A 12,022-nucleotide genomic window follows, 5' to 3' on the forward strand; every position below is an offset into this window, starting at 1 on the left:
CATAAATAGACTATCAAGCATAACCCAAAATATACAAACAGCAGAAGAGAAACTAGATGAATGGGACCTTCTAAAAATTAAATTTTTATGTGCTTCCAAGGACTTTTCCAAAAAAATCAAAAGAGAACCTACAGTTTGGGAAAGAATATTCGGCAATGACATATCTGACAAGGCACTTATCTCTAGAATTTATAGAAAACTCTAACACCTCAGTAACAAAAAGACAAATAATCCAATCAAAAAATGGGCAGAAGCCATAAATAGACACTTCACCAAGGAAGATATTCAGGCAGCCAACAAATATATGAAGAAATGCTCATGATCATTAGCCATTAGAGAGATGCAAATCAAAACAACAATCTTGCCCTAGCACTAGCAGCAAAGTTCAACAAGACAGAATATAACAAATGCTGGTGAGGATGTAGAGATTGGGACTCTCATACACTGCTGGTGGGACTGTATAATGTACAACCACTGTGGAAAGCAGAATGGTGATTCCTTAAAATTTGGAAACAGAAATGCCATTTGATCCAGCCATTCCATTACTAGGTATATATCCTTAAGAAGTGAGAGCCATGATAAAAACAGACATATGCACACCCATGTTCATCGCAACACTGTTTACAATAGCAGAAAGTTGGAAACAACCTAGGTGTCCATCAACTGAGGAATGGATAACTAAACTGTGGTACACACATGTTCTGGTTACCTAGTGCTGCTCTGACAAGAATATACCACAAATGGGATGGCCTTAAACAGGAGTTTGTTCTTACAATTTGGAGGCTTTAAGTCCAAGTTCAAAGTGCCAGGCTTTAGGGGCTGGGTGAAGCCCCTCAGCCTTGGGCTTCAGCTTTGCCTCTAGCTCCCAGCCCACTGAAGCTAGAGGGTTTTCTTCACTCAGCTGCTGGCTCCTGAGGCTGCCAATCCCAAGGTTGACTAGTAAAAGGGCACTGTCCCAATGTTACCAAACCACATGGCACGCCACTAATTCAAGTCCATTGTAAGTCCCAAGGTTGGCAGAGCATGGCAGGCTGGTGGACAACAACATGGCTACATGAGGGTTCAAGGTGCCATAAGCTAGAGACCATTCCCAAGGCTTCTCCTTAAATACAAGAAGTAGACCACATCCCAAAGGCAGCTCTCAGTTGCTTGTGGTAGATCCCACCATGGAGCTGACTGCCAGTCTCATCATGGGGAATTACTACCACCAGCTGCCTAGCCATTCAACCAGGCCCAGCCAAGCTGACACACAAACATAACAACCACAATACATGCAATGGAATACTATGCAACCCTAAAGAATATAGAATCTGCAAAACTCCGTATAACGTGGCTGAACTTGGAGGACATTATGCTTAGTGAAGTAAGTCAACCACAGAAGGACAAATATTGTATTAGTCCATTATTGTAAAAGTCAGGGAATGGTTTATATATGGAAGGAAATTTTCTTTGTTGGTTACCAGGGGTGGGAGGGTAGGGTAGGAAACACTGTTAGATAGGTAGAGATAAGTATTGATTTGGGTGAAGAGAAGGGCAAAATGTGAGTAATCAACATGGTGGCACTGAGGAAGATTAAGACATAGAGAGAGAGGTACATGGGAAGTGCAGCCAACAAAGATGAACTCTTTTGCACATATAGTACTGTGTTCTCAGTAAAGGCAAACATGGGTATACAGGTAGATAGATGGGTGGACAGGCTGAACTATTAGGTATGTCTATGCAGCAGGGAAAGTACTAAGACAAGTATAGGGTTGGCAGACAGTGTTCCTGTAAGAGTATTTGTATGATCTGAATTCTCAGGTGTACAGTAGAGCTGACAAGGGACAAGGATGTATTCATTTCTTGGTCACAGCCAGCTAACCAGAGGGACCGAGTAGTTGAACCTGTGGGCTTGGGACCATAGTTACAGAAGACATCAAGCTCAACTGTCATAACATACTACACGAAACACCGTTCCACCTCCTACTTTGGCAAGTAGTGACTGGGATCTTAAAAGCTTGCAAGCAGTCATCTAGATGCAACGATGGGTCTCTCCTTGTCCAGAGCAGAGAACAATGAAGAAAACCAGTAACACATGGAAACAATTAGTCCAAGGGACTGGTACACCATGTGATCTTCAGCCTATACAACTATGAGGCCAGAACTAGCTGGTGGACAGCTACCACTGTCAACCTCTCAAAGAGGGATGTATGCAGGAGATCCTGGATAGAGTGGGAGAATAATGTGGAACAAAACTCAACATCATAAAAAAAAAAGGTGGGGGGGACCAGGTTATCTGGTCTGACAGAGCCTGGTGGAATCCCTGAGACTATATATAGCCCCCAGCTACCCTTCAGGTTTGGAATTGAACCAACTTCTATGGCTTCCAGCCAAACGAAAGACAGGCATATGAGCTGAACATTTACAGTAGGGACATACACTCCTTGGAAAGATCAGTCATGGGAGAATATTGTTGTTGTTATGTGCTACTGAGTCATCTCTGACTCACAGCGACCCCTCCTTGGCTTTCCGAGGCAGTATCACTATGGAAGCAGATTGCCCAATCTTCCTTCCAAGGAGTGGCTGGTGGGTTTGAACTGTCAACATTCTGGTTAGCAGTCAAGTGCCTTAGGCACTATGCCACCAGAGCTCCCCAGGGGAGAATAGAAGGACTTTATATGCACAGGGAGACAGCTTGGAGTACAGGAATGCAGGAGATGAAAGGACACAGGAAGAGATGGCTATGGGGACGAAGTGTGACAACAGTTGTTGCATTGTGGGAGACTGTAGTCAATGTCATGAGACAAAGTGTATGTGAACTGCTATAAGGAAGATGAATTTGCTCTGTAAACTTTCACCTAAATGACAATAAAATTTTTTAAAAAAAGGAGAATAAAGTAATGCTGCTGTTCTATCCTCTGATAATAGGAATATGTGCCAATTTGTACCTTAATTGAGAGATGGTCACTTTTGATAGTCTTGAAATCAGATAACATTATTTTATGGTGTATGAGTAAAGAGTAGAATCAGTAATGATCATAATACCTGTGGCAGTTAAGGGTTGTATGTCAACTTGGCTGGGTCTGGTTTTGAGTGGCTGGGCAGGTGGATGTAGTTATTCCCCATGATGAGACTGGTAATCAATTCCATGGTGGATCTACTGTGAGCAGCTGAGTAGCTGCCTTAGGGATGTGGTCTGCTTCCTGTATATAAGAAGCAGCTTTAAGAAAGGTCTTTCGCTTCTTGGCATATCTGGATCCTGCATTTGGCAGAGTTATCAGTGAGTGACCTGCCTTGTTGTCTGCTGATCTTGGAACTGTTTCTGGACTTGAACTAGTGGCATGCTGTTTTGACTAATCATCTTTGGACTGTGCCATTTTACTTGTTAACCTTGGGCTTGTCAGCCTCAGTAGCCACCTGAGCAAAGAGATGCTTCCAGCTCCAGTGGGCCAGGAGCAAGAGGTAGAGCTAAATCCCAAGGTCAAGGGGCCTTCACCCAGTTCCTAGAGCCAGCACTTTGAACTCAGACTTCTAGCATCCAAAATTGGAAGAGAATAATCCTTGTTTGTTCAAGTCATCCACTCGTGGTATGTCTATTATAGAAGCAATAGAGAATCAAAACAATATCAACATTTTCAAAGCACTTATTATGTGTCAGGCACTTTTCTAAGCACCTTGCATATATCAACCCATCTGACCATAACCCTATGAGGAAGGTACTTGTATTATTCCCAATTTTTAGCTAGTAAATGATACAATCTAGGTAGTCAGATTCGAGAGTCTATGTTATTAACCATTATGCCTTTAAAAAGAAACACACACACACACCCTTACCCATCTTGAACTCCTGGCAATTAAACTGAAGGAAAAACTACTAAAAATCAATACTATGAGCTTCTTTGAAAAGAATTATGAGATGATGTGTGCAGAAGAGTTAACACTGCAAGGCCAAGACTGCTATCTTTAGAAAGACTTGCTTGCAAGGCTGGTCCTTGGATGGCTTCTGAGAACCTGGATTTTAGGAGAGTTCCCATCAATGATATCCCCTGCAGGAAATATTTCACCCATGTTGTCACAGCTCATTGCTGGAGGAATTAAGTGCATACTGTGCAACTCCACCGGGGAAGGACTTTTGGAAGACTGTGCCTGGTTTCCTCTGGATTTTGCCCCATGTTCCTTTTCCCTTTGCCGATTTTGTTTTGCATCCTTTCCCTGTATAAATATAGCCACAAGTATGCCTTTATTTGTTCCTCCTTTGAGTCCTCCTAGTGAAACACTGAACATGGGAGTGGTCTTGGGATCCCCAACACAACTTGACTATCTACTATTTTAGACAAACACCTCTCCCCTCACAAAAAACCGAGCCACGTCTAGTTGATTCCAGCTCATGGTGATGTCATGTGCTGCAGAGCTGAACTGCTCCATAGGGTTTTGTTGGCTGTAATGTTTATGGAAGCAGATTGTGAGGCTTTTTTTCCTGGTGCCACTGGCAGCAGGGAGGGGATTTCAAACCTCCAATATTTAGGTTAGTAGGCCAGTACAAACCGTTTGTACTACCCACTCTGCTACCAAGACTCCTGCTCAAAGGCACTCAGCTCTCTTGCTCCATGGGTCGGTATACCTACTATAGCTACCTCACTCCATGGATGAGGAAGCCCACTGTACCATGTAGTGCTGGTCTTCTGGATCTACTGCCACCATTTCTCTGCCACTGCTCCTCCAATGTTAACGCTCTCTTTTGTCAGGGAACTTAATTTTAGACAAAGGGAAGGGGGATTAAAAAAAAAAAAAAAACTCCAGTGAATCCATCCTTTCTGAGTTTAAAAAGTTCATCTCCTACTCACTCATACATACATGTATGTCACATCACATTTATGATCTCACAACCTCAAGAGGAGAAAACAAAAATCAAATCAGATTCTTGTAATAATCATCCTATTCTGAAAGCACATTTTGTCTTGTAGCTAAAAGGGAATGTGTGGGCTCAAGAAGTCTTATCACTTCATGTCTTTTTTTTTTTTGTAGTTATCAAAATCATCCTCAGAAGGAATCTTAAGAAACAAGCCCCTTCACAGTAGCTCTTGAAAAACAAGTCTTTGTCTTATAAACATTCACATTCATTTTTAAAGAGGTATCCTTAAATAAGTGCATATGGGCCCTTCTCTGAAAGGGAGCACTGTCAATTCTAACAATTTCACATTATGCAGAACAGCAGATTCCAGTTTGCTAGACTCTTTTGCTTAATTCACTGGTAACTTTGCGCACACAAGGTCTTGACGACACAATTGTTCTGCTTGTGTGTAACTTAAAATCTAATCAAACCAATTTTTTTTATTATTAAACCGTATTTTAAAAAATAGCTAATATACAAATATGATATGAAATTCGAAAGATACATACACTCTTCAAAAAAAATGGACTGCAGGTCTCTAATTGCCTCCATGAACTACTATTCTCCTTTGCTATGAGAACAGTAGAAATGGTTGGTGCTTGGATACCATTACTGTATGTTTCAAATATTGGATCTTTGATCAAAATGAGGAAAAATATGTGCTCTGCAGTAAATTACTTAACATGGCCCTTTAACCACAGTCTTTGAGATTCCCACAAAATGACTGAGTAGGACTATTCACTAAGGTGTTTGTGGCCTAGCAAGGGGATTGAACAGCCTGCAATAATGCAAACAAGGTGCACTGAACTCTTGTGCGAGTGGGACAACGCAAATAAGGTGTACGGACTCTCTCTACCATCTTAGAACCAGTGAAGGCCTGTTGGGAACAGGACTTCTGAACCATCAAGTATGCCTGGAAGGCTGTGGTCCAAGGTCATTTCTGCTGGCTATAAATGGAATGTCTGGAATTATAGGGAACACACAGCTCTTTTCAGAATTAAAGATGTTTGTGCCTGAGATGAAATAGAATTCTGCGTAGGTAAGAAATATGTTTAATTGTACAAAGTAAAGAACAATATAGTGACTCCTGGTGGCAAAACTTACAGAACTAGAGTAATCTGGGGAAAGATCACTTGTGCGCGTGGAAACAGCAAAACAGTTTGTGCCAAATTCCAAAGCAACCTTACTGCTAAGGCCACTAGACACAGAATCTGTGTAATGCTATCCCTAAAGGATAAACTTACTGAAAAGTAAATAAATAAAATTGTGGATTTGTTAAAAAAAAAAAAAGCACAGATGAAATATCTAAGGGGCAGACAGTTTATGGTGGTGAGAGACAATATGGATAGAAATAGAAAAAGAATGATGACAAAATATGAAGAATGTAACCTACGGCATTAAACTAGACATGCTGAATGGGTGTATGCTTTATGTATGTATATTTTCACCAAAAAATAAAAATAAGAAAAGATACAGAAAGGCTTAGCAACAAAGTTAAGTAATGATAAGTAAGAGAATGTAACTCATAGCTTTCAAAACATTTGTTGATTCAGAAGTCCGGTTCCCCTGAGTCTCTATCGATACAAACAAATAACTAAATACATAAGTAAATGAGGGCAAAGGGAAAACTTGTCCTTATAGCAGAATTTCAACTAATAAATGTAGAGGAATTACAAGAATAGAAAATAGTTGCAAATACCATAGTGATAACCATTTCTGGTAACATCAATGGATGCTAAAATTAGTGGATTAAAAAGTATGATAAGTAACAGGACATTTTCATAGTCTAAAGAACATCTGCACAAAATACAAATTAAAAAGAAAAAAATAATTTTACAATGGGGGAGCCAAGTGAAGGATATACTCAAATTTTTTGTATTGGTTTTGGAACTTTTTGTAAGTATGAAATTATTTCAAAATGAAAAGTTAAAAATAAAATGGCTAAAAAAAGATACTGAAAAGCAAGTTTTTCTTCTATTCCTGTTTTCTAATGGCCCAGTTTTCCTTCCCAGAGGCGTCTGTCTGGTGTTTCCATCCTTGAGCTATACACTTTAAACAAATTTAAACTTTTTCAGGGAGTTCACTCTATGAATTTAAATAAATTATAAACATCCAGATTTAATTTATTCATATTCACACAGATCAAGTGTTACCTCTCTAATGCAATGTCAAAGATTAAAAGAAAGCTTTTTTTTCTACTTGGCTTTAATGGTTTAAAAAAGTCCATGTTTTATACACATTTTATATATAGAATTGGTTGTTAGGAACTCAAGCTCTTTTTCCCATAGAAATAATATTGTAAGTGGTAGTTAGGTTTCCTGCTTAGCTTAGAAATGAATCAATTTAACCTGTAACGTATGCAAGGGTAAATGCCAATATAACACATAAAAATTAGAACCAAATTATCACTGATAAAAATGTTGATATGGATAAAGTATCTCCAATGTTCTAACTTGAGAAGTCAGACACATATTTTCCCTCTTCAATCTCTTTATTTTACCAGCTTCCCAACTCACGGGCATTCGTTGTGACACCATAGAGAAGGAGTCAAATACTCCTAATCTTTCTCACTCCCAAACCCTGAAATGGCAGTGCTCTAAACTGAGTGGCAGAGGTAATACTAGGATATAGTTACACAACTCTTCACTGTAATTAGTGGTGAAGAGTCAGAATTGAGGAGAGATGGTTACTATAAGGGTGTGCATACACATGGTCAATTGTAAACATAGCAAAATTTGGGAAGATAGTGCTGCATGAGGCAACATTTCCGCATGAGTTGGAGCCAACCTGATAGCTCCTCACAATAGTACTTTTCACATATATACACACACATATCCTCTCTTCCATATACTTTCCCATTCCAACAATATTAGACTTAGACATGTGAACTGCATTAGCCAATGGGATGTAGATGGACATGATGATGCCACACCCAAGTAAAAGGTTTAAAATTATTTAGGTGACCTGGCTTGGGTCTTTCTTGCACCTGCCCTCAGCCTCAGACAAGAGTTACTCCTTTAGTCCCCATGCAGGAATGAGAAGGTAAGCATGAGAGGTCCATTGTCAAACCACTGCCTAGAAGAGAGCCACAGCCAAATTGCAGTCTCATGCAGTGATGAGGGAGAAAGCCACTGAGATTTGGGAGTTATTTGTGGTAACGAAAGCTGGTTGATACAGGAATTTTCTTGGACCTGCATAATGCTGTCTGTCTGACCACTATAGGCCTTATAACTCATCCTTAAGTACCAAAGTGAGGTCATAAATAGTGACTAAAAATAGAAAGAGGAGGGGTAGGGCAATACTGACATTTCTATGTTACCCTCATCTCTTGCCTGGATTTCTTTAGTAGCCTTCTGCATATATCCCCCAATCTGGTCTTCATATATAGCCAGACTAATCCTTAAAAATATAAATAAAATCATATTATTCCCTTGTCAGATAACGAGGGTCCTTGTAGGCCAACGCATTTGAGTTTCATGGTGAAACCTGAAAAACCAGTAACACATAAAATGTCAATCAATAGCTGAGTGGGGCCAGTTTGCAGAGAGTCAAGTAATTTCTTCAAATCTTGGTGAATCTTAATGTAAACCATCGTTGCATAAAACAATATGTAATGTCCAAAATAATGGCACTATCATCAAAAATTTAAATTATGTTTCAATGTACTCACAGTTGATGGTAACAGCAAAGAACATAGCCCATTTAAAAATATTTCATTTTAAGATGGCTAAAACATTGCTGAAACTACAAGACATTCAGAAAGACACATTCTCTAAAATCTCTGGGTAGTCCAGGGTTTACTGTTATTATTTCAACTACAGCCAAATAACATGTATGCATTGTGTCTATGTAAAAATGCATTCCAAGTTCAACTCAGTTATTTTTTCTTAGTATCTCCAAGTAAATGTACTAAGGGAACATAAAGATTTATAGGATATGGTCCCTGATTTCAAGGACCTTGCAATCTAGTGGAGGATTCAGACATGTTCACACTTAGGGAATGCCCTCACCAGTAGGGTCAAAGATTATTTTCTATCCTTCAGCAGGAATGGGGCTGGTTACAGGCTAGACAGCAGTAGCTCTTTAGAGAAAGAAGTAGGTGCATGCCTCTGGGCACAGTAACTAATTAATTTCCAACAACTATAAAATATACTTCTCAAGTGAGCAAAGAATATTATGATTAAGTGGCCAAATAGTGCAGAGGCTCTGAAAGTAACTCCCTTAATGCTATTCTCTACCTAAAGCCAAAAAAACCAAACCCACTGCCATCAAGTCGATTCCAACTCTTAGCGACCCTCATTTGGTTTCCCAAACCGTAAATCTTTATGGAAGTAGATTGCTTCATCTTCCTCCCACAGAGCAGCTGGTGGGTTTAAACCACTGACCTGGTTAGCAGCCAAATCCCTTATGCACTGCACCACCAGAGCTCCTTACCAAAAACCAAACTCACTGCCTTCGAGTCAGATCTGACCCACAGCCACCCGTCCTTGGGTTTCCGAGGCGGCATCACTACAGAAATAGATTGCCCAATCTTCCTTCCGAGGAGTGTCTGGTGGATTTGAACCACCAGCCTTCTGGTTAGCAGTCGAACGTCTCAGGCACTACATCACCAGAGCTCCCCCAGAACTCCTTAGGTAAGTCCTAAATCAGATGTCTGTGAAATGGGGTTGTGTGTTTTCTGTTACAGGTGAAACCAAATGCAATTTCTATGGATTAAAAATGAAGATGTTAAAATCTTAACTGTAATACTGGAAGATAAAGGATTTCAAATAACTTTGCTTTATAAAATAAAGTAATTCCACAGAGCTGCTCAGCATACATAGTAATTTGTTCCAAATGAAAGTGACTTTATAGGTACATTTTGATAGAATGGGCAAGTGTAGGGGAAAAGTTACCTGAGAATCATTCCTCAAAAACTCAGTACTGTGAAATAAAAAAATACTACCTCTTTTACATGGTATACAAGAATAAACAGGGCAATGGAAAACTAGAAAACAAAATCATACATAGGTACAAGGTGGTAGGAAGAAAACTGTTACTAAATTAAACTTTCAAATATCTTGATTTAGTTCTAAAAAAGAGTAAGGTTATTTAACAAAAGAATTGATAAATAAATTCCGATAACCCAGATACTATGTATATATAAAAACTAGCAATAAGCTTGAAAGTTCACAAATTGATCAATAAATTTAATGTATAACTAGTTAAATTATAAAATTAAATTGTAATTTATGTGGCAGAATAAATCTGTGTCTAACAAATGACATATGCCAGAAATGGAGAAAATGATCATAACTATAAAATTGTTGTTGTTTTTGTTATGTGCTGTTGAGTGGGCTCCAACTCACAGTGAACCCTCCTTCAGTTTTCTGAGGTGGTATCACTATGGAAGTAGATTGCCCAACCTTCCTTCCAAGGAGTGGCTGATGGGTTTGAACCGCCAGCCTTCTGGTTAGCAGTCAAGTGCCTTAGGCACTATGCTACCAGAGCTCCTAACTATAAAATAGCAAATAAAATACACACAAAAAAAGCCAACACAAAATTAGCATTCAGACTTACCGTAATAGGAGTTCTTTGGGAAGTTTTTTATTGATTACAGCTTCATCGCTATTTGAGAACATCTGCAAAAACAAAATCATTGTGTCATGATGTGTCAAGTGTTACTTAACACTTTATTATGTTCAACTCAACAGTTTTAGAGGCAATCCTCTCAGGAGAGAAGTAAATAAGCAGAGTAGGTGTTATAACCCAAAGCAGAATTTTCAGAGACTTTTTAGGATGGAAAATGTCTTTGAGGCATTTCATTCATTCTGTCTCCAGAGAAAAAGAACAGCAGTCAGAAGGATGACACTATGTGCCAGGTACTTTTAAAAGTGTTTTTAATATACTAATATTTTTTATCTTTGTAACAGTCCTACTATCTTCATTCTACAGAGAAGGAAACTGAGCTACAAAATGTTTGAGTTACAAAAAGGTTTACTTGCAAGGTCACTACACAATGACTATTTTAAAATGCCATTAAGATCAGGTGAGTCCCCAAACCTCTTTTACATTCAGGGAGATAGTAAGAGAGAAAACACTCTTTTGTATCACCCAGAAAAATGATGTTTCTTAACTACCACCACCATAATCATTCTTAGTGCATTCAAGGGATCATTTAACAAAACACGTAAGTAAAAAAAAAACTGGCAAGATGGTGGAAAAGGCAGATGACAAACCAATTTCAAACAAATAATCCTGGAACCCTGACCTTTGAAGGAAAGTATAAAGAAGTGGATTAAATACTGACTAGCAGGAGCTCTGGGGTGAAGTGCCTAAGGCATATGACTGTTAACCAGAAGGCTGGCGGTTCAAACCCACTAGCCACTCCTGGGAAGGAAGACTAGGCAATCTACTTCTACAGAGATACCGCCTGGGAAACCCAAAGAAGGGTTGCTCTGAGTCTAATCGACTCGATGGCAGTGAGTTTTTTTTTTTTTAGTAGAAGAAACGGTCGCATAGTGGCTTAAGTTTTCAGCTTCTAACGAAAAACAGTTCGAACCCAGCAGCCACTCCACACGAGAAAGATGAGGCAGTGTGCTTCTGTGAAGATTTACAGCCTTGGAAACCCTATGAGGCAGTTCTACGCTGTCCTAAAGGATTACCATGAGTTGGAACTGACTCAATGGCAGGCTTTTTTTTTTTAAAGTAGAAGAAATTGAATGAAAACAGCAAATAAGGAGCTGGATAGCATGGCTGTTTTGAATAATTGCAAATCAGGACAACAACTTGATAAATGACTCTATTTGAGGAGGGCTGCATGGGCATCCACACTGGTGGCTGGTGACCAGAAAAGTGTAAAATTCCCCTTGCTCCCCACACCCTTCCAGTGAACAGAGGTGTGGCCATCCCCACTACCAGCATTTTCTGGACTGATAGAATTCCATCCTAGACTTGGTGCCTTGCCTTCAGGTGTCCTGCTCCCAGCTGCCTTTTGGGCCAGTAGGAACTTTTCCTGGATCCAGGAACCCTGCCTCTAGACATCTTCTGAGCCAGATAAGAATCAGGCACTCTTCTTCAGCTATGTCCTGGACCTGCAGGAACTTTCTCCTGGTCCAGAAGCCTGGCCATCAGATACCTACTGGGCTAACTAGCAGGAACTCCTTATAGGAA

General features: G+C 39.6%; 1 protein-coding gene across 1 annotated transcript in view; it reads right to left on the reverse strand.

The window, feature by feature from the left end:
- Positions 1 to 12,022, reverse strand: part of FBXL20 (F-box and leucine rich repeat protein 20) — a 142,882-nt gene that overhangs the window by 68,715 nt on the left and 62,145 nt on the right. Inside the window, 1 exon segment of the mRNA XM_042781105.1 lies at positions 10,430 to 10,491. Within this exon segment, the coding sequence (XP_042637039.1) occupies positions 10,430 to 10,491 (62 nt within the window).

Source organism: Orycteropus afer, unplaced genomic scaffold (assembly GCF_000298275.1).
Source record: "Orycteropus afer afer isolate SDZICR_OR568_19922 unplaced genomic scaffold, OryAfe1.0 scaffold00085, whole genome shotgun sequence".
In the NCBI taxonomy this organism is placed as follows: Eukaryota; Metazoa; Chordata; class Mammalia; order Tubulidentata; family Orycteropodidae; genus Orycteropus; species Orycteropus afer.